At 35.6% G+C, this 21,848-nt stretch overlaps 1 protein-coding gene across 1 annotated transcript in view; it reads right to left on the bottom strand.

The window, feature by feature from the left end:
• LOC118737968 (dorsal-ventral patterning protein tolloid) overlaps nucleotides 1–21,848 on the bottom strand; it is a gene marked incomplete in the record, with an annotated part of 55,463 nt that overhangs the window by 5,247 nt on the left and 28,368 nt on the right. The window contains 1 exon segment of the mRNA XM_036468810.1: nucleotides 261–522. Within this exon segment, the coding sequence (XP_036324703.1) occupies nucleotides 261–522 (262 nt within the window).

Here is a 21,848-nt window from a genome sequence, read left to right as displayed (position 1 = left end):
TGTATGTGTAGAATATGTACTTGAAATAATAGGGCTGTTCAGGATGTTGTGGAAATGGTCTTGCATTTGCAGTTGGAATTGCATTTGCAAGTTTTATGCTTGCTGCCATGGCAACCGCGTGCACTTTATTGTTGTGAATTTACAAATGCAACGAGTATGCAAATGCAACACCATTTCCACAACATCCTGAACAACCCTAATGTGTTTTATTTAATCAGTGTTTCTAGCTGCTATTGTAGCACTCTTTCCATTGTACTCACTTGATATTTGGCGGCAATAAGTATCCACAGTAGATGCCAATTAGCCGAGAATCACTGCTGTTGCCGTCACGAATTTCCACATAATCGTAAGCACAGTTATCATGATTTTCCAATTCGAATGACTGAAATTTCAGCGCAACTTGATGATTGTCCGGCACAGTAATGCGCCAAATGCATTCCCTGTCAGCGAGATACTCCAGAGGGTAGTTGGGTGAGTCGATGCGTCGATCTTCGGTGAGGAAGATATCGCCACCACAAGTAACTGAATAAGAAAAAAAAAACAAAATGGTTATATGTTTTTAAGTACACATTAAAATTGAGATTGAACGTAGTTAAGTAAGTAAAGCAAAACACAAAAATTAAACAAAATGGATATATAAGTACACAGCCAAAAATACTTTTATAAAATAATATGTTTAACCAAACTAAATATAATATAATGTGTGGAATATTTAGAATTAGAAAATGGCAGTAAGATAGTGCGCCTGATGTTACCTTTTGTTACAAAGATAAAATCGTAATGCATCGCCTGCCAATTGGAAAGTACTTCATCCAGGTAATACTTAAGCTGGGATCACACGATTTGTACATTTGGCAAAAAATTTGTCAAATTCATAGACAAATCATGTGAACGCTAAATTACATTTGTCATTTATCAGAGAAGCCAAATATTTGCCTTCTGTTGGCAAATGAAAAACAACCCTGGTTGCCAAATCGTGTGAACGCAATGCTGCTACAAAAGCCAAATAAAAATTAAGCAAATGACCAAATATCTGATTTGCCACTTGATGACAAATGCCAGTGACAAATATACAAATATTGTTGAGCGGTATTGCCATTTCGTGCTTGTGAACCTTTGTATTTTCCAATTTTGGAAAAATTTTAATATTTAATATAATATTCGTATCCGACAACTACCGAAAAATATCACGTTATTTGAAAACAATAATTTTAAAATATTTGCTCAAACTGAACATTTGAAAACATGTACATATACGTATTCGACAGTAGCTGATTGTGCAGTAAAAAAGCGTGCGACTATTTTTAAGCTTTCATGAGGTCCCAGGTTCTTATGCCGGCAGACGAACATATTAAAAAGTATTTATAAAAGTATAATTAATTTCTGAGTATAATTAACTATGAAAAAGCATATGTGAAGTTCAGAATGAGAAATTTCAGAAAACCAACCGCAAAAGTATTTTTTTCACAACCCTTCGTGGCACTTTACTATTCACCTTTCTTTCAGTTTTCGGATCTCTTTCCGCAGTTTTTGCTGGCTATACACATATTCATACATGCATATCGTCGTATTAAGTACAAAACCGTGTATCGTCATTCTGCAAAATCGCGTAACTGACATTTGCTGCCAAAAATTGGATTTGGTTACAGAAGCTGTTGGCTAAATCCTTATCCATTCGTCCTGAAATATACTATCTAGAAATGCGATTGCTTTATAAAAAAGAGAACCATTTTGAAATATGAGTGTTTTTACTCTCTAGAAAATAATTTTTGCAACCTCACATACGCGGTTTTGCCTTTTTGTTGATACGCGGTTTTGTACTTTAAACGGCGATATACAGATTATTAAAGACGATCTAAATTACACTGTGTGACAAAAAAAAAATGTATATAGTTTTTTCGAGGTTCACACTTGTTGTAGGTCTATTCAAGCAGTAAAATCTGCATACTCAGAATTTTAAATACACCCTCAAAATATGGGCTTAAGGGCAAAAACCGCGTTTTTCAAAGGGTGACGCACAGGTATACTTGCTCGTAACTTTATTTCTGTTTACTCGGTGAAAAATACGTATATATGTATGTGATTCAAGATAAGACATTTCGCTTTGCTCAAGAAATAGCAAAGGAATCAGTGATCGGACTTAAAAAAATTTGTGTGGTAGAATCTGGAAAAAAATGTGGTAGACTTCAAAAAAATGTGGTAGATCTCAGGTTTTGGATCAAACTTTGTACAAAAATTAAAAAAAATCTGCAAGGTTCCACCTAAATTGCAAACATTTTAATTATAATCTAAAACAAAATTAATTTTAGTTTAATAAAGTGCAAGATTGAAATTGATAAAAATTACGTTGAGTTTTGGCAATTTTTTTCCTTGACAGTTTCAAACATATTTTGAAAGATTTCTGGAACCTTGCGGAGTGTTGCCAGCTTTTCTTTTTATCACATCACGATGTAGCGAACAAATGTGGCTTGCTACTTGGAATTTGCCGATTTTGACAATTCTCAAGTAAAAGTAAACAACGCTTTAGAAATTTTAGATGCACTGAAATTTGCTAATCCTTTCACAAAAATCGCCGATTTTTATCATTTTCGCTATTAATTCTTTTTATAAATCATATATTTTGCAATTTAACACAATAAAACCACGTTTGATGTCGAAAAATTGAATATTGAGAAAATTTAATATTTTACAGTTTATTTTATCCTCCCATTCTGCTTGTTGTTAGTGTTTAGTGTGGGACAATTTTTGCTCTTAAAATTAAGAAAATTATGTTGAGCAAAAATAAACTACTCAAAAACGCGAATATGTGGTAGATTTCATACATACATAGGGTGGCCATTCTCAAGACAAATTAACCATATATAAATGGTTGTAAACAACGAAATGTTTTCTCTTAAATGGCATATGTAAGTATTTTTCATCGGACAAACAGAAATAAAGTTACGAGCAAGTATATGCTTCAACCTATGAAAAACGCGTTTTTTACCTTCAGCCCAGATTTTGAGGGTGTATTCAAAATTATGAGTACCCGTGCGTATATATTATTTTTGTTTATTTCACTTCAAATCTCACGAAATCATAAATGCAAAAGTATGGTTGACACCGGATCAGCTGTTTAAGTATTTATGACCAAATGGTTAAATCGTGTGAATGAATGTGGACAATATTTGTCACTTTACTGCAGTGCTCAAATGTGTGCCAAATCATTTGGATCTTTGACAGCCAAATCGTCTGATCGCAAAACAAATCATTTGTACATCGCTATCCAAATGCGCAAAAGTGGACAAATCTAAATTTGGCATTTTGTGTACAAATGTACAAATCGTGTGATCCCTGCTTTAGACCAGTCAATCTGGCACTACGCTGCAACAATTGCTATTAGCTCAGTTTTTGTACTTTCCAGTAAGAAACTTTCCAGTAACTCCAAAATTTGCTCCTAATGAGAGAAACATGGAAGAAAGTACGAAAACGCAAAACCAGCAAAAAGTTTTATGAACACCTGATTAATTTGTTGTTTTGCGTAGAAATTTTCTAAGAGAAATAATAAATAGTAAGTGGCTGCTAACGCCACTTTTCGGTCAAAATGACTTTTTGAATACCCTTCCGCAATGTCTGTAGAGGCCTGAATTAATCGTAATCCCAAAAGCAATATCACTGGAAATTGGCGGCGCACAGTGGTCTGAGAGTGGTAGAAAAAATATCCAAATCTAAATCCAATTCCGAAACGTCTCAAAACCAAAGACATGACACCAGTAGTATTCAAAGGGCACTTGACGTCGGTGTTTTATCAACCGTATTTTTCCGTAAAAAATCGTACGGGCATTTCTCAGAATCGACAATGGTAATTGAACGATCGGTTTTTGATACATTTGTTTTCATCTTTAATACCACAATCAAGAGTTTACGAGAGTTTTCATAATTTTTCTTAGTCCTTTCAGAGTTGAGAACATTTTTATAATTTAAAGCCTTTTTAATGATTATGATTACAAGGTTCATTAAACCCTGGAAAAATATTGAAACAAGTTTCAGCTGCTCGAACCTGCTACCCTTAATCGGCTTTCATAGACAGGACTCTTGATATTGGGAGATCCTCATATAAGCTGTGACATAAAGGAGTAATTGAGATCCGATTTTACTGAAATTTGCGTTGTAGTACCTTTGCCTAGGAATGAAAAGTACAAAAAATTGCATAGATTGGAGAATTTTCTCGCCCATAGCATTAAGGAGCAGGCATCCCAGTTTAATAAAATTTGGTTTTTATAAATGGATTTTTTATAACTGGTGGGCGTGTCATTGGGCCGATTTTGACCATATTTCCGATTTACTAAGATACAAACCGAATATCGTTAAAACCGGATAACATTTACTATTCCCGCCATTAGTGTAGAGGGTGTGGCAGTTTGCCAATATATGCGATTTTTTACTTCTCTTTATTCCTAAGCCAAAATACCACAAGTGAAAAATTACAGTAAAATCGGAGCACAATGGGTACCTTTTGCCATATTTGATACAGAAATATTCCACTGTGCCGCGTTTCAAGCTGAAAGGCATTTAATTTCTTAACTACTTTTAAACTAACTCCTCTATTCTAATAGAGTCACAAAACTGAGCTCATCATTGTTGTGGTTTATAGTGCGCCGCAAAATGTGCTACAGAAATTCGATTTTAAGTGCTAGAAAAATACACAAAAACTAAACAATTTGTGTTATAGTGGCCTTGCTTTGGACACCAGTATTGAAATATATCCCATAACTTGAGTAATAATTTATTTGAATTTGACTTTAAAAACAAGTGGCAACCCTTTTCAAAAATATCTTTATTGTAAAACATATTTCAATTAATGTGTGAATTATTTTGAATTTAACCATCCATTAACTGTAGAACCGCGAATTGGAAAAAATCTTAGGATTGAACTAAGTAATCAAACATCAAGTTTTAAACAAAGTCAATATATGTATGTACGTGGTGGCAACTATCGCGACAAGCACACTAACCTGCATGCTGTGGAGGGTATTGAGATAAAGCTCCAAGCGCAGTATAGTGGTTTCAGTCAAACTCTTCCTTCTCTTTGAGGGCCTGGTTACAGTCAGACAATAAAGTACCTTTATGAAGATTTCTAATGGCACTTCTTCTTACAGAAAGTGCATAGAACATAACTCTTTTTAACGGTAGCCTTATTAAAATATATGCTTGGGGATTACTTGTGCCAACTTCTTTCCTTGGACATGGTGCCAGGAATCCAAAAACCTCCTACCTGAATTTCTCTGCGAAACTCTTTAGGAAGGTTCATAGTAGTTTAAACAATAACTATCGAAATGCACATACTGAAGATTTTGAACCAAGAATAGATTTATTAATCTTCATTTTTATTTATCTTAATTTATTAATTCTGTTCAGCTTCTAGGCTAATACTAGAACAAATAACGGCAATACTGTCTTCGGCTAAGCCGATGGCTTCATACCTTTCACGACCATCAGAAAATTTTACTTTAACTTATTACTCCATTATTAGTTAGTTGTTTGGGAGCTAAACAATTTTTTTCGAGCAGTGCGAGACAAAACTATGTTGTAGAAAAGGTGAGTCACTTTCCTCCCAGTTATTAGATTTGGCGTTTTAAAAAGAAATATTTTCCGTCTATCTGGCGAAATCAACAGTTGTGTTACTTTGACCACACATCTGTATCATTTTGTATGCCTCTTCACAAAGGAGGGAAGGGGACCAGTTGCTTGCACCAGAAAATGCATTGAAATGTCAGTAAAAATAAGAACTGATTTCCTAAGAAACTATTTGGCTACGTTCCAAAGGTACCTAAAATTGTTTGTTTTTACCGTATGTATGTATGTATGTCAAACTAAATAAAGGTACGATTGTAACAACTTTTCCATCACTTTAGGTAATCCAACAGCTGATTTCGTACCGCTAATTGGGCAGCTGACGTGTGTGAACACCAAACTCAATGCCGCAATTTAAAGCTTAATTACCTCAGCTAATTGGCCTGTTTGAAGATAGTCTAACACCCCTATGCTGTAATCCGTCGTAGATTCGGTTTGGCTACGAATCGTAAAATTGGTATGCTGTACGCGTTGTCGTATCGTAATTTCGAAATTCGTACGCCATCTTCGAAATTCGTAATGTTGGTATGCCTGAATCCGACGTAGCTGTCATTTTTATGTATTTGTCAGAAATTTTGTACGAATAGCAACTCGTGTCGGAGCGAAACAAATTGTTTTAAAATATCAATAAAACAAAGTGTTTAAACGCAAAAATATGTATTTAAGTTCAAGTGTGAATAGAAAAAAAAAAGTTATTATTAAATGTTTACAAAATTAACAGATCGAAGATCACAACAAATCGCTCGCAATACGAAAAACTGGTTGAATGCATGAGCGAAAGGCAGGACATTGGTCGAGGCTTTGTAAAAGGAGCTAAAGGGGTTGTGGTGGAATTTTGGGAAAGCGTTCCAAGAATTAAAGTGGCACAATATCTGGTGAAATGGAGACCCTTAAAAGGAGGGAGCTTACATTTTATCGTTTAAGCTAAATGGATCATAACAATCTTTTAGCAATCTCCTTTGTATATTAATGCAACTGTAAGCTGTTCTTCCTCCTGGGACAAAAGTGCACCGGCCACTGAAACCTTTGTATTCTACTTAATTAAGGAAAAGTCTTTTCAAATAATGATTAAACTAGTTTTTTTTAAATTTCAATATTCACTTGCGATTATGTATATTTATTTTGATTTGTTTCTGTCAAAGCAGCTGAGTATGAACTTCGAATTTCACTATTTTTGTTGGCAACGCCGTTGATAGTTACGATCGGATTACAGCATACCAATTTTCGGAACGGAGCTACGAATTCGTAACTACGAACTTTCGGATTACAGCATACGGGTGTAAATGATTTTCACAGTTGGCTTTGTATAATCGATAAGTAAACATAGCGCACAATATCATTGATTTAGCTGCTTACATAAAGGACTTATATCGCGAAAACTTGTAACTGAAAAAGCCATGGTATTGGATATACATACATGTAGCTTATAGAGCACCGATCTTGACGACTTTCTCACTGGTATTTGCACGGTTTAATATAAAAGAGCTCTCGAAATTTCTCGGTTTTAGGAGTTTTAAAGTAAAACCCCATATTTGAACAATAAGTTGTATAGAGGCTATAGGTTATAGTAACCCGCTCTTTGTGATTTTCACTGATAAGAGTGAAAATAATGGAAATTAAATATTCCTTGCTGCATTAATGGAAGTGTTGTAACAAATCCCATATCTGAATAATCAGTTGTATGGGAGCCATATGTTATAGTGGTCCGATTTTGCCAGTTCCTACAAAGGAGTAATACATTACAAAAATACAATCACTCACCAAACTTCAGTCGGATATATCAAAGCTGGGCGACTAGACTGCGTACAAATAGACAGACAGACGGCATGGTTAAATCGACTCAGCTCGACGTTTTGATAATTTCGGTATAGTTTTTTATGGGTCTATCTCTTCTTCTTCTTCTAGTGGTTGCAAACGTCGGAAAAAAGCTATAATACCACTTCAAGGTCGTGAAAAATATAACAAGAATATTGGTAGACAAAGAATGACGTCTCTTCCTTCTCTACAATGTGAGGATGCTCACATGTGTATATGAATTGACAAATAATACCACGGACGAATTTATGACGCCAAGATTGAAGTAGGAATTGCTGTTCTGATAATAACGATAATATATTGGTCCTCTCACAATATGTTAGTGTCGAGCTTCACCTGCTATTTATGGCGTGTGCCTTGAAGTTTTCACACAAAGGTCCCTCCCTAAAGTTTAACGCTGCATCAAAACGGCGATTCTTTTTTTATGAAAAGCTGTTTTTCATGGCAGAAAGACACTTGGAAATTTATCATTGCGACCGTTATCATCCCCAGCCCTGCGGAATGATAGTGAGCTCTTCCAATCACTACACCACCGCGGATGTTCTGATAACATGCCCTAAAATTTTGAGTTGGAAAATTTAAGCCTGCGCCGAAATAGAAAAGAAAATATGTGACAATTACCAGATAAAAGTGCCAAAGGCCAAATAAGTAAAAAAGAACTGTATGTCTGCGCATATTCATAATTATTCTTTCGCTTAAACGACTTGATAAATTTTGATGACTGTCGAATTTTGAGAAGCTGTTACTGCGTAGGTGTGCTAAAAAATAAATTCCATGTGCTCATCCACGTGATTTCATAAAAAAAAATGTAACGCAAGAGCAGCAAAAATGTGTGGTTACAACTTTTCAGCTCAAAAAAGGGAAAAAATTGAAATCTCCTCCATTTGAAGGTCATTTGACTACTATTCTTCCTGAGTTCTCTATCTCAAAAGCCTTAAAAAGCTGTTGAATTTTTTTCGCTAGCTCTTCACGTTCCCGGGATATTAGAATTTGTCACGAAAGACAATTCTCATCTCATCTGAGTAACTCACTTATATAAATACGTACAGTACTTCCCGCTTATAAGCGTCATCAAAAATGCACAACTTAAACTTAACTTAAAATATTAATTGCATGAAGTTGTTCTTTCGTAGTTGGAAAACTTTCTGATACTATTTTTTCGGCTTCACCTTATGATTCATCCGAAGACGGATTTAATATCTCTTGTAAAATTTCGGCGTCAGAAAGTTGGGTGCTTTGTAACCACACTATTGTATCAAAATACTGGTGCTTTTAAACGGGAAATCATATAAGCGGGGAAATCGAACCGTTTTTATATGGAGAAATCTCAAAAGGTGTAAAATCGACGGTAAAAAGCGGGCAGCGCTTGTAAGCGGGGGTATATAAGCAGGAAATACTGTATATACAGTGGCTCTAACAAGTGTTCACATGTTATTTTTTTTTATTATTCACAATGTTGTTCAAGATAAAACTGTTCACCCTTTAACCAAAACCATATAAATCAAAGTTACAAAATTTAGAAAAATTCAATAAATACTCATCAAAATTTCGAACTTTTTAATAGAAAAGTTTTGAATAAGCTCTAGAGTTTAGTACACGTTTCGAGAAACTGAAAAATCACTTTAACTTTCATTAGTGTGTTTTTGCTGAAGGCTTCTTACCAGAGATGGTAATTATTATGAGTAAAATAATTTAAACCAGAATTTAAACAATATTTTATGGTTTTTATTTTTTTCGTTTAACAATAATAATTATTATTAAGTTTTATTTTTTCGCTCTACGGAAATAATTGTACTGTAAGGAAAATCACGTGAACTTAAGATTGTGTCGTAGATTACGGGTCTTTATACCGTTTTTCCAGATCAGGCCATTTTCCCAAGATATTTTAATTTCTATGAAAAAAATCAATCATTACAAGGAAAAAATAATAAATTACAAATCTTTCGTGATTTTTTCCAGAAAATTTTGGGACTTATTCCTTTTATTAGGGCGTCGAAGTCGACAACCATAACACGGCCGAATATTTATTAATTAGTTTTATTTTTTCTCTTAAGAGTAATGATTAATTAAAAACTCAAAACTTATACCAGCGGGATTTCCGACGCGAGTATAGGTAAACAGCATTACAACTTGTTGATTTTTATTTGGATAAAATTTAAAAAATAAGGATTACTTTCCCTTCCTGCTTTTTACTTTTCAAACATAAAAATTAATTTCATATGGAATAAAATACGATCGTTCGCAAAAAAAGGGAAAATTTTCCATAAATTCGGTCCGAATTAACAAAAAAGAAAATGAGGAGGTGTAGGGAGCTTTTTTATATTCCTAAAGTGAAGAGCCCAGGCCACGAAGGCTTCTAATTGGAAAGTTATTAACTGTTAAAGTTGCACAGTTCACCATACAAATTTCATTGATCACATGCAAGTGTTGGAAATGAACAGAGATGTTGGTGCTGCCAGATGATGAAAATAGTAAAAAAAAGTCGTGGGCATTTTATACTGAGATAAATAAGCGTCGTAGACGAAATATTAGTTTTAATAAAAATTTGAATTATTTATCGAATTATCGATTTTTAGAAAAAAAGTGCCGCAGTCGAAAATTATTACATCCGTTTATTTTAGTGTATTTAATTTTCGAACATCTGCTAGCAGCTTTTTATTCAACATTACAGCTATTTTGATTTGTTTGCTTGTTAACTTTAACTTTAACTTAAAAAATAAAATAAAATACAATGAAGCTTCGCTAGTGAAACAACAAATTAGTTAAATACTCTTACTAATAAAGTGAAAAGTGTGATAAATAATGTAAATATGTACGTTTCTTAACATCCCCGCCAAGTTTCATGACAAAATTCGTGATCGTTTTGCGAAAACACGCAAAAACCGATGTAATGGAAAGCCAACCGAAAAAAATTAAAAAAATCAAAACAATTTTTATAAATTGCATAAAATCCGTCAGCAAAACCAAAATGAAAAAAGTCTACCCTATTTTTTGCCCCTTCGAAGTTGCATTATACTAAAATTGCCAAAAATGTATTTTAAAAATTTCGAAATTTTGATAAAAATTTGTTGTTTTTTTAACTTTGTACAAAGTTTGGTTTGAAATTTTGACTGGTATAATTTTCGTTTTTATAAACAATTTTTGAGCAAAAACAAAACCGACTTCAATTCTCATTTATGGATCTAACCACCTCCTTTAAAAAAAGAATAGTAGAAATCGCTTAGCGTAGTCCAAAGTTATGCGGCCGGTTAAAAAATAACAAAAAATTTAAAGTTGAAAAAACGTTATGAGTTTTTAAGATTTAAAAAAGCTTTTTTCCGTAGATTTCGTAATTTCGCTTTAAAAATGAGTAGTTTTGGTCTTAAATACCCTAAAAATATATGTTTGTAAGTACATATGTACATTAGAGGGCTTCATGAATTCATTCAAAACGGCTTGTGAATTATTCACATAAAAATTTTGGCTTACAATTTTTTTGAATTTGAGGTAATACCTGTTCTGATATATAAGCGAAATTATAATATCATATATGTAATACTCCTATATTGGCAGTAAGAGCTAGTACCGTCCGAAAACACTACAGTACAGATATATCAATAAACACGTACGAAAGAAAAGGAACACATACGTTTATAAATAAACATGTACACGACACATTTACAAAACCGGCACTAAGGTACACAATACATTGACAAAAACAGTACTAGACTGTCTCGCTTTGATTTCGGAATGCTTACACATTGAGAAGTTAGCTTACTGCCAATATAGAAGTATTCATATATGTATAATATTCAAACAAAGTGAAAGTAAATTGAATTGAATTAAATGACAATTTTTTGTATGAATATCCAAAAATACCCAGCCAGCAAGAAAACATACATTTTACGAACATTATGTTTTACGAGGGATTCTAAATCGCCGAAAAGTTAGAGAAAGGCTTGAAACGATAAAACAAAACAAAAAAGCAAAAGAAAGAGGCTTTTAGTAATTTGACAGCAGAAGAAAAAAATTTCGTTCTGTTGGAATTTTTTCTTGAACCACAATATTTTATAATATATAATATTGGCATACGAATGCTTTTTCGATACGTTCAAGACTGTTGGTAGGCGCTCGACAATTTCAAGCGAAAAAGTACTCTAATACGAATCGTAAACGGTTATCATAACGACTTTTTAGCCTGTTTTCTTCGAGCAAATATCCAGTTACGAACTCGTTTACGATGATTTTGATGGCTGGGTATTTTTTCTATGTACATTACGGTGACCATATTTATGAAAGCCGAATACGGGACAAAAAATTATTTGGAAATTTTTTTCCACACTGTTTTCCCTGAAACAGTATCCTTATAGTAACATCAAAAATTTGTAGGATAATTTTCTCGAGACTTTTACCCCGTAAAATTTGTAAAAAATAAGGGTTACCACTAATTTTTGGCAACTTTTGTTTGGTTCTGGCAACATTTTTTTAGTTTCACTTTTATTTCATCATATTTTGATTAAAAGAAAAATACTGATAAAAATAAAATTTTTCATAAAAACAGGGTTGAAATCTTGAAATTCTTGCCCGTAGTTTGTTTGTAAGTCAAATATGAGTGACATTGTGCTACTATGATAGCACGGCCGAGTAATCATAGCCAACTTATGTACAGTAGTAAAATATTGTTTTTGTTGTTATTTAATTTCGGTTAGTTTTTTATAGTTCATTCTTTACCAACATCCGTATAAATACAAGTTTTGGGGCAGTGTCACACGATTGGGTATTTGCTAAAATTTGGTGTAAATCGTATCCCAATTGTTTGAACACCCAAAATATTTTTTCACTATCCCAATCACGAAAATTAATTTATTGAAATTTTTCAATAGAACATCGCTGTATTGCACCAATCTTTTGAATGCAAAAAAAAAATGTCCCACTTTTTTTACCAATAGCCCAATATAAAAACTTACAAATCTGTACAAATGTACCAATCGAGTGACACTGCCTTAAAAATGTATGCAATTAAAAAAAAAATACAAATTTTCGTTAAAATTTCGAGTTTTTTAATTAAATTCTGAGTAGCCCATTGAATTCTAGTAGAATAAAGTACACATTTCAAATGGCTAAAAATGTCGATTGATTTTTTAGAATTTTTAAAAGTTCGAAATTTGTACGAAAGTTTGTTGAATTTTTTGCTTTTCGCGTTCGCTCTTCCATGAAGATTGGTCTGCTTCTTTTTTACGACGCCTTCCACTAGGCACCGAAACTACCACGTTTTCTTGCAGTTTTCTAAGTTCATCACAAGATGGAGACTTTTGAAAGTGTATAAATAAGAATTATAGCGACTTTTGCAATAGTAGTTAGTAGTTAACATTTGATGCAATTTTTTCAGAAAATAGAAAGATTTTGCACTGTATTGCTAGTGGACATGAAACTACTTTAAATACTGGTACGTTACTCACCAAAAACTAAAAATCTGAAAAAAAATACATAGCGCCTTTGCAAGTGGACTGCTCAAATTTGGAAACATGAATTTCCACGGGGTTTGTTTTGTTTGTTGTTATTTAAAAATATAACAAAAGTTCAATAACAACAAATATGATACGTTAAAACTTGGCAAAAAGGGGTTTGGTTATAATTTTTTGACCACTGTATGTATTTTTATATTTCTTTAATTGGACCTTCACATTGTACATAAAGGAAGAATATAACAAAATTAAAAAAATATATGCCTTTCTTGCCTTTTTTGAAGCTCGTTTTGCCTTTTTCAAGTTTAATTGCCTTAAAAACCTACATTTCTACATACGACCTTGTGTACATGTATGTATGTATGTATTCGCTTTGTTTTAACCGAAACGACCCAGCCAGCAAAATATCCGGAAACGTATCCGAAAATGGAAACAATTTCGTATAAAAACCTGATGTTTCATCCGTTTTTCGATTCCGTTTTCGGACGTTTTTCAGATCAATTCTCCCACTAAAGTGTTCATCCGAAACGTATGTGCAGAAAACTATCGAAAATGGTTGTAAAACGGATGCGCTTTCGGCTGTTTTCCTGTAATTTGTCTGATACAATTTTTCGTTGAAAACCATTTCATTATGAACTTCACAGAAACTTTTTCATAGTTACTGGAAACCAAACAAAAAACAAATTTAAGATTCAGCAATTATTTCAATTTGAATAACAAATTTTAATGTGTTGCTTCTGACGGAATTCGAACCTGGGACCTCCTGAAAGCTAACAAATAGTGGCACACTTCTCTGCACACTCAGCTACTGGCAAATATGTATACGTGTTTTCAAATGCTCAGTTTAACAAATATTTTAAAATGATTGTTTCGAAATAAGATGATGACATTTTTCGGATACGAAAAATGAACAAATATGAAAATCGTTTTCTGAACATTTCCGGATACGAAAAATGTACGAAAACTGCACTTTCGGCAAAAAGTACGTTTCTCTGCTGGCTGGGGAGTTTGAATTATTTGAATGTTTTTCATTCATTCATTCACATTCTTTCATTTGACGGTAGCAAATTTAAAACAAAACGTATGTATATTCATAACCAGGAAACGGATATTATGGAAATTGCCTTTTTTCTGCTAAAGAGATAGAGTATATTCGATTAAGAATGTCCACGATTTAGCTTTCCCTAATATACACGTTTGTTTACTTTTTTAAGATATTTCTTTTTCTTGCCTTTTCTACCTTAAAGGCCGATTTGCAGCTCTCAAGAAATGCAAAAACGCCATATAAAATAACGTACAAGGAATGGCTAAGAAATTTTCTTGTGTCAAATTTCCTTAAGGCGGTTTTCTAACGTTTTTTTTTTTTTGTGAAAATGTCCGCTTATTCCTGATAATATAAAGGTTTTAAACGTTCCATATTTAAATTGGGCGTCACTTGCACTCACAAAATGCATCTTGTGGTTCAATGTTAATACAACTATGGAGATTAAAGTTTTTTGAATGAAACTAGTTCATAATTTTTCACTTTTTACTTGTAAAATAAACAATTTTAAAATAAATGTTTTTTCTGATTACTTATTTTTCGTTTTTTTTTTATTTTTTAGTGCCTTCTTATGCATTTTTTCCGATTTCTAGTGCCTTTTTCCTGCCTATTTCGCTATTTTATTTTGCCTTTTTTTTTATAGGTTTTTAGTTCCTAAAAATCCGTTCCCTGTTCATAACCTACAAAATTTCAAACGCTGAGTGTTTTGTTTCTGAAGTAAAATATTCAAATCTACTGTACTCTGCTTGGCTAAAAGTATGATATATCGATGTACTTGTCAAACATTTTTTGTGTTGCAAAGTTCATTGGTCTTAAGTACCCCGTTGAAGAACTTATCCACGAGATCTCAGTTCTTGTCACTCTAATGTAAGTAAACTAAAGCTCACCAAAGGCATTAAACTTTTCCATATCCGGATTATTGTAGTAGAACTTAAAGAGCGAATCGTTGCCTTGCAAAATTACTGTAGACACAGGGGTATATGGCGAACTTATTTGTTTGCTTGTAAGACCGTACCCCGTCTATTCTATATGCATGTATGAGGCTTTATACTTAAGGCCAGTAGGTATGCAGCTCTCAAGAAAAGCAAACACTCCATATAAAATGACGTACAAGAAATAGCTTAGAAATTTTCTTGTGTAAAATTTTCTTGAGGCAGTACGCAGTTCTTAAGAAATTTGCTACGCTTTCTACTACGGTTTTCTAAAGTTTTTTGTGAAGAAAGAGCACAAGGCAACCCATGCTTGCATTAGAAATATATGCCCGTTCAATTATCTCTTGAGGAAAGAGTGAGTCTACAGGTTGGTGAAGTATCAGAAATCAAAATTCCTTGGACACACACACGAAATAATGGCAATTTTTTTACCGTTTTCTTGAGAGCTACATACTGGCCTTTAGCTGGTATTAACATGGCAATATACAATTAATCCTAAGTTGAATAAAAAGAGTTAATCGAATCTAATTTGGAGAATGATTGAAGTATGTAATTGTAAAATGTATTGCCGCCACACATGATTCATACACTTTTTCCATACTTAACCTCAAAAATATATATTTTCCATCAATACTGGACACTATGTATGTGCATATATATGTATGGATGTATTGGATATAATGAGTCCTACGCAAAATAAATAAAACTTATATCAAGAAAAACTGTTAAGACTTGTTTTCACTATGTCAAATTCAATGGCGTGGAGTGCAATTGGGTATAGTCGTTGCGCTGGGTATGCAGTTACAGTTGCATGGCTATACTCAATGCCGACACTCTTGCGTCCTCGTTCGCGCACTCTGGGCAACGTGAGCAACCCATGGGCAAGATGCGGTAACCAATCCGAGTGGAGGCTTGGGTCACGGCAGAAAGAGAGGGTGGGACCACTCCCACTTATTCGGTTTAAGGGCTCATTGAAGTCTGCAGCGTCTGTTCAGCAGTAGGTGCGGCTGCAAGCGCTATATAAACGTGTATTTGGTTGCGAAACCGCCCCGTCCCAGCAATGGGTTGTGCGTTGGGTTTGGGACCTGCCACGTAAAAACCACATCCAGTGAAGAAGCAGAGCAAAGCCTCGGATGAGACCCCCCTTATGATGATGACCACGGCAAACGTTTAAAGGACTACGGGGGTATGCACCTGGAATGTCCGGACCCTTAATGGGGAAGGTCCGTCTACCCGGCTGGCTGATGTCCTTGTAAGGACGAAAGCTGACATCACCGCCATCCAAGAAATGCGTTGGACGGGGCAAGGCAAGCAATGCCTGGGGCCTTGCGACGTCTACTACAGCTGCCATGTAAAGGAGCGAAAATTCGGTGTTGGATTTGTGGTAGGAGAGAGACTCCATCGCCGAGTACTGTCGCTCACTCCGGTGGACGAGCGTCTAGCCACAATCTGCATCAAAGTGAGATTCTTCAACATCTCGCTCATCTGCGCCCATGCGCCGACGGAAGTGAAGGATGAGGCATCCGAGGATCTCTTCTATGAGCGCTTGGAGCGCAGGTACGAGCGCTGCCCTAGTCATGATATCAAAATCGTGCTTGGTGACTTCAATGTCAGGGTGGGCAAGGAAGGGATTTTTAGAACCACGGTCGGAAAATTCAGCCTTCACGACGAAACGTTCGACATTCTGGATTGAGGTTGATCGACTTCGCCGCGGCCAGCAACATGGTAGTATGCAGTACTAGGTTCAAGCATAAAAAGATCCATCAACCTAAGTGGCTGTCTCCGGATCGAAAAACGAGAAACCAAATCGATCATGTTGTAATAGACGGAAGGCACGCTTCCAGTGTTTTAGACGTACGCAAACCCCGAGGCCCAAACATCGACTCAGACCACTATCTTGTTGCAGCCAAGATACGCACCCGCCTCTGTGCAGCACAAAATGGGCGCCCAAATACGCAAGGAAAGCTTAACATCGAAAAGCTGCAATCACAACAGACAGCCAGTGCTTTCGCTACTCGACTCTTACACCTGCTCTCAGAGAGCGCTTTTCAACAAACCGTCATATGCGAGCAGTGGAACCACATTTCCCGTTCAATAAGTACCGCCGAAGAAAAATTAGTCGAATTTCAGCGAGCCCGAAAGAACAACTGGTACGGTGAGGAGTGTCAGGAAGCTACAGAGAAAAAAGATGCCGCCTACAGGGCCACGCTGCGATCGGGCGCAACGCGCGCTATGTGGGACCGCTATAGGGATCTATAAGAAGAGAGAGGCTGAAATACGTGAGTGCGAAGAGCTTGAAATGCCCAAAAATGTTGCCAAAGAGTTAGGCGACTTACCGAAGGTTTCAAGAACACGGCGTACTCCTGTAAGAACAACAATGGCGACCTAGTAACAGAGCGTACTTAAATTATGGAGGGAACACTTCTCTCTCCTTCTGAATGGTAGCAGCACGGACAGTTGTGAAGAAGAAGAACCCGAGCCCGCAGTCGATGATGATGGAGTCGACGTTTTACCGCCTGATTATGAAGAGGTACGAATAGCAATAACGCGACTGAAAAACGACAAAGCTGCTGGAGCTGACAGCGCCAGCTGAGCTATTCAAGTACGGCAGCGAGGAGTTGATAAGGTGCATGCGTGAACTCTTGATCAGAATATGGTCAGATGAACGCATGCCCGACGACTGGAGTTTAAGTGTGCTCTGCCCAATCCACAAGAAAGGTGACCCCGCCATTCGCGCCAACTACCGCGGGATCAGGCTTGTAAGCATATGTTACAAGGTCTTATCGAGCGTATTGTGTGAAAGACTGATTGGGCCTTATCAGTGTGGCTTTAGACCTGGCAAATCTACCATAGACCAGGTATTCACAATACGCCAAATCTTGGAAAAGACCCGCGAGAAAAGCATCGACACTCACCACCTATTCGTCGACTTTAAAGCCGCTTTCGACAGCACTAAAAGGAGTTGCCTATACGCCGCTATGTCTGAATTTGGCATCCCCTCAAAACTCAAAGTCCTCTCTCGACATACGAAAACCACGCTCTATAAGTCACTCATCATGCCGAAGCAATGACAGAAGCAATGAAAATGACAACATCCGATGAGGCGGCTCTTGGAGTGTTCGAGAGAAAGATTTTGCGGAAGATTTACGGATCTTTACGCGTTGGCGACGGCGAGTACCGCAGACGACGGAACCATGAGCTGTATGAGCTTTACAACGACATGAACATAATACAGCGAATTAAAATACAGCGGCTCCGCAGGCTAGGCCATTTCGCTCGAATAGACACCGACGCTCCAGCTCTGAAAGTATTCAACTTGGAACCCGCTGGCGGTAGCAGAGGAAGAGGGAGGCCCCCACTGCGATGGAAAGATCAGGTGGAGAACGACTTGGATTCGCTTGGCGTTTCCAATTGGCGTCAGTTGTCACAGAAAAGAAACGACTAGCGTGCTTTACTGAACTCGGCCAAAATCGCTTGGGCGGTTACAGCGCCAAATAAGAAGAAGAAGAAATTCAATGGCATTTGTCGTCAAATAAGAAAAAAAAAGCACATTGTCAAAGGAGATTAAAAAGCGGTATATAGATCGGTTTCGATCAGAAGATATCTTTAGTCGTGTACATGCGCTACTAAATCGGCTATCTGTCTGTTTTTGGTCCATAACATCATCGGTAAATGTATGGATAAAGGGGATAAAGTGGTATCAAAATATGTCGAAAAATTTTGGCGTCAAAGTGTGGCATAGTGAAAAGCAGCCTTTAGAATGCTGTGATATATTTATGTATATGACAGGAGTGATAACAGAAGGGAAAGAGCGGTCTAAACACGTTGACGACGCACACCTACAAACATACATATTTGAAAGATAAATTGCGAATAAAAAAAACATTTAACCATAGTCGTCATTTCAGCTGTCATTGGCAAATTTCACAACAACTATGCGCATACATATGTATGTATATTTATGTATGTAAATACATAAAAAAATAGATATATGTAAGTGCGACTCCGCGCCCAGCAGCTGTGGATAACCGCAACTGTAACTTTCTGTGGTTCCGAAAAAAATCAATTCATAAAGCATTTGGCTATTTCCTTTCGTCATTTTTTCAAGGTCTTTCGGATAAGCCACAGTTGTAGTAGTTAAAGCAATGGCTGTTTTTTATGGATGCTGACATTTACACATACACACAGGGAGGGCCAAATAAGAAAAACTAATCCTAAATACGTATAACTTCTTTATTTTTTAATATTATTGTTAGTTTATTTCTGCATGCAATAGTTAATCTCCTGGAAAATCATAATGGGTACTTACAGCAAGACCACCAACAACAACTAAAATACGCTATTCGTTTTACACAATTAGCTACACAAATCGATTTTTTAGGTAAGGTTTTGATGTCGGATGAGGCGCATTTCCAAGCAAAACTGCATATTGTGGAGCTGTGCAAATCCAAGGGCAACACACCAGCACCAGTTACACCAACCCAGATGCACTGTTTGGTGCCGTGTTTTGGCCCATATTTCTTCGAGAATGAGGATGAAACGCCAGAAACGATTTCTGGGGCTTCTTACAGAACAATGATTGACAACTCTTTGCGGTCAATGGCAGAACAGCATCCTAATTTGTGGTTCCAACAAGATGGAGCGACTACGCCCACTGCTAGGCAAACTATGGACCAATGAACTATGGATGGTAGGTCTTATTTGGCCCACCCTGTACATATACCCATATATACATATGCATATACACCTGGCCCCTTGTTATACGGTTAGCAGCCATTTGGAGTTAACTTCTTCAAATAAAAATTAAAACATCCACTCTTACAAAAGTTTAAAAATTAACAACGGAAACATTGCTCGGTTTATTTAACTGTAGGTCATGGAAGGCAAGAATTACATAACGATGGCCAAACATTTACATATATTTAAAAAAGTTTTAAGTTAAAACAATAATGGGCAGTGGGGGTTTAACCTTCAGAAAGGATATATGTATTTATCTGTGGTCATAAGCAATAACCGCCTAAGTCGAGTTAAGAAAGAACTGAGTTATACATATGTGCTATCGTATTCTGCAACTACTATTCCATGTGTGTATGAAATCCCCATTTCGCCAGCTACGCTATTTAAAAAGTTATAGACGAACATATTTTGGTTTCCCCATAAGGTTAACATTACAATCCAAATGTTTAAATCGTGTTTTTTCGAATTCAAGTTTTTCGACTTAGACGGTTATTGCTTACGAGCACAGATATGTGTATGTATATATGGGACGTTTCATAACAACCGGATCAGAGCTATATCCAAAAATTGAAGTAATACAAAAAAACGTTCAAGTGCTGAAAATGTTTGTACACTTTTGCTCTTTTAAAATCGGTGTGGCGATTTTGAAAATTCAATATTGATGCAGAAGTGATGCAATTCATCAAACTCACGAACCGACAAATATTATCATTAATAAAATTTCTAAAACCTAAACAATGAAGAGAAGGGACAATTTTTTAAGCATTGTTAGGGTCGCTGAAAATAAATCCGGTGTGGATTTTAAAAATTCAAATTGGCGGATCCAAGATGGAAGACGATTTTTCTTAGTTTAACATTTTCGCTCGAAACTTGATGCTCTGGTAGTTGACGGGACATGGCGTATGAGTTACTGAGATGACCCATACATACGGTGATCATATTTATGGGAGCCGAATACGGGACAAAAAAAAAAAAATATGCAGATTTTTTCGACAAAAACTTACGGATCTTAAAGCCTTCTTCAATGATTAACCTTGAAACATCATCCTTGTAGAAACATCACAAATTTGTAGGAAATTTTCCCCGAGATTTTTACCCCGCAAAACTTGTTTAAAAAAAACCTTAAATTTTAGTATAATAACTAAAGTGCGATTTTTAAGTCGCCAAGACTTACCGTTAATTTTTGACAATTCGTTTTTGTTGACGATGTTGCGCATCTTTTTCATACAAAGTAGGTAGGTTTTTTTAAAAGTGAAACAAATGAGCGGCACGTTATTATACTCAATTTTAATGAGGTACAAAACTGCAAACCAAATTTTTTCTAAAGGTTCTAATTAAAGAGTTTGACATTTTTATAGTTTTTTGCACGAAGTTAGAAATTTGGTATTTTAAAAACTCAGTGAGAGTATATAAAAATAATTTATTGGTGCAAAAATAGTGGGTAGGCACTTTGAACAATGGTAAAGTTCTTTTACCGCCTCTGCAAGATTGTATTTCATGCAGAGTCCGCAAATGGCTCCGGAAGCATTGTGCGGAGGATGCAGCAGACTAGGTATATATTTAAGTATAAAGTTGGTAGGCACTGTGGCCAATCGTAAAGTTCATTTACCATACTTTGAACTGCCATCAAATTATAACTTAAGAAAGTTTTATTACATGGCAGTTGAGAAGTGCATGTGCGAAAATTTCATTAATTTAATGAAGGTGTTAGCAGTCGCACCAAAACAGTATTATATGTTTTTGTTTACTTTCATAAAAAATAATAAATATTAAAGAAACTAAGGAAAAATAGCCAAACTTTGCTAAAATGTGAAGTCCTAATTTATGTTTTGCTCACTGTACGTATTCCTCGAATTGAAACATAGGCATTCAGGTTAGAAAGTAGTAACTGTTTATGGAGCAAATTACCATCATATACCAACATCACTTAAAACTCGTTCATAGGCATGTCATTTTAATGAGCTGTTAAGGTGTCGAAACACCGAATACGGAACAAAAATAGGACATTAAAAGAAATACAGAACATTTGGCGTCCCGTATAAAATAAATAAATTGGCAGTGCAATGGGTCAAAAAAGAGGACTGTCCCGTATAATACAGGAGGGATGGTCACCGTACCCATACACCATGTACAGAGAGAAAACCATCTAATACAAGTAATTTTGAAGCCAAAAAGAAACCGACTTTTCCCTAAAAAAAATATATATTTGGTATAGAAATTGGTATGAAATTTAACGTGTTAATAAATATTTGGCGAATGGATAAA

This window comes from Rhagoletis pomonella, unplaced genomic scaffold (genome assembly GCF_013731165.1).
Source record: "Rhagoletis pomonella isolate Grant_MI unplaced genomic scaffold, Rhpom_1.0 Rhpom_scaffold_00004, whole genome shotgun sequence".
Classification (NCBI taxonomy): Eukaryota; Metazoa; Arthropoda; class Insecta; order Diptera; family Tephritidae; genus Rhagoletis; species Rhagoletis pomonella.
The sequence above is the reverse complement of the archived record's forward strand: the minus strand, read 5'-3'. Positions and strand labels throughout refer to the sequence as shown.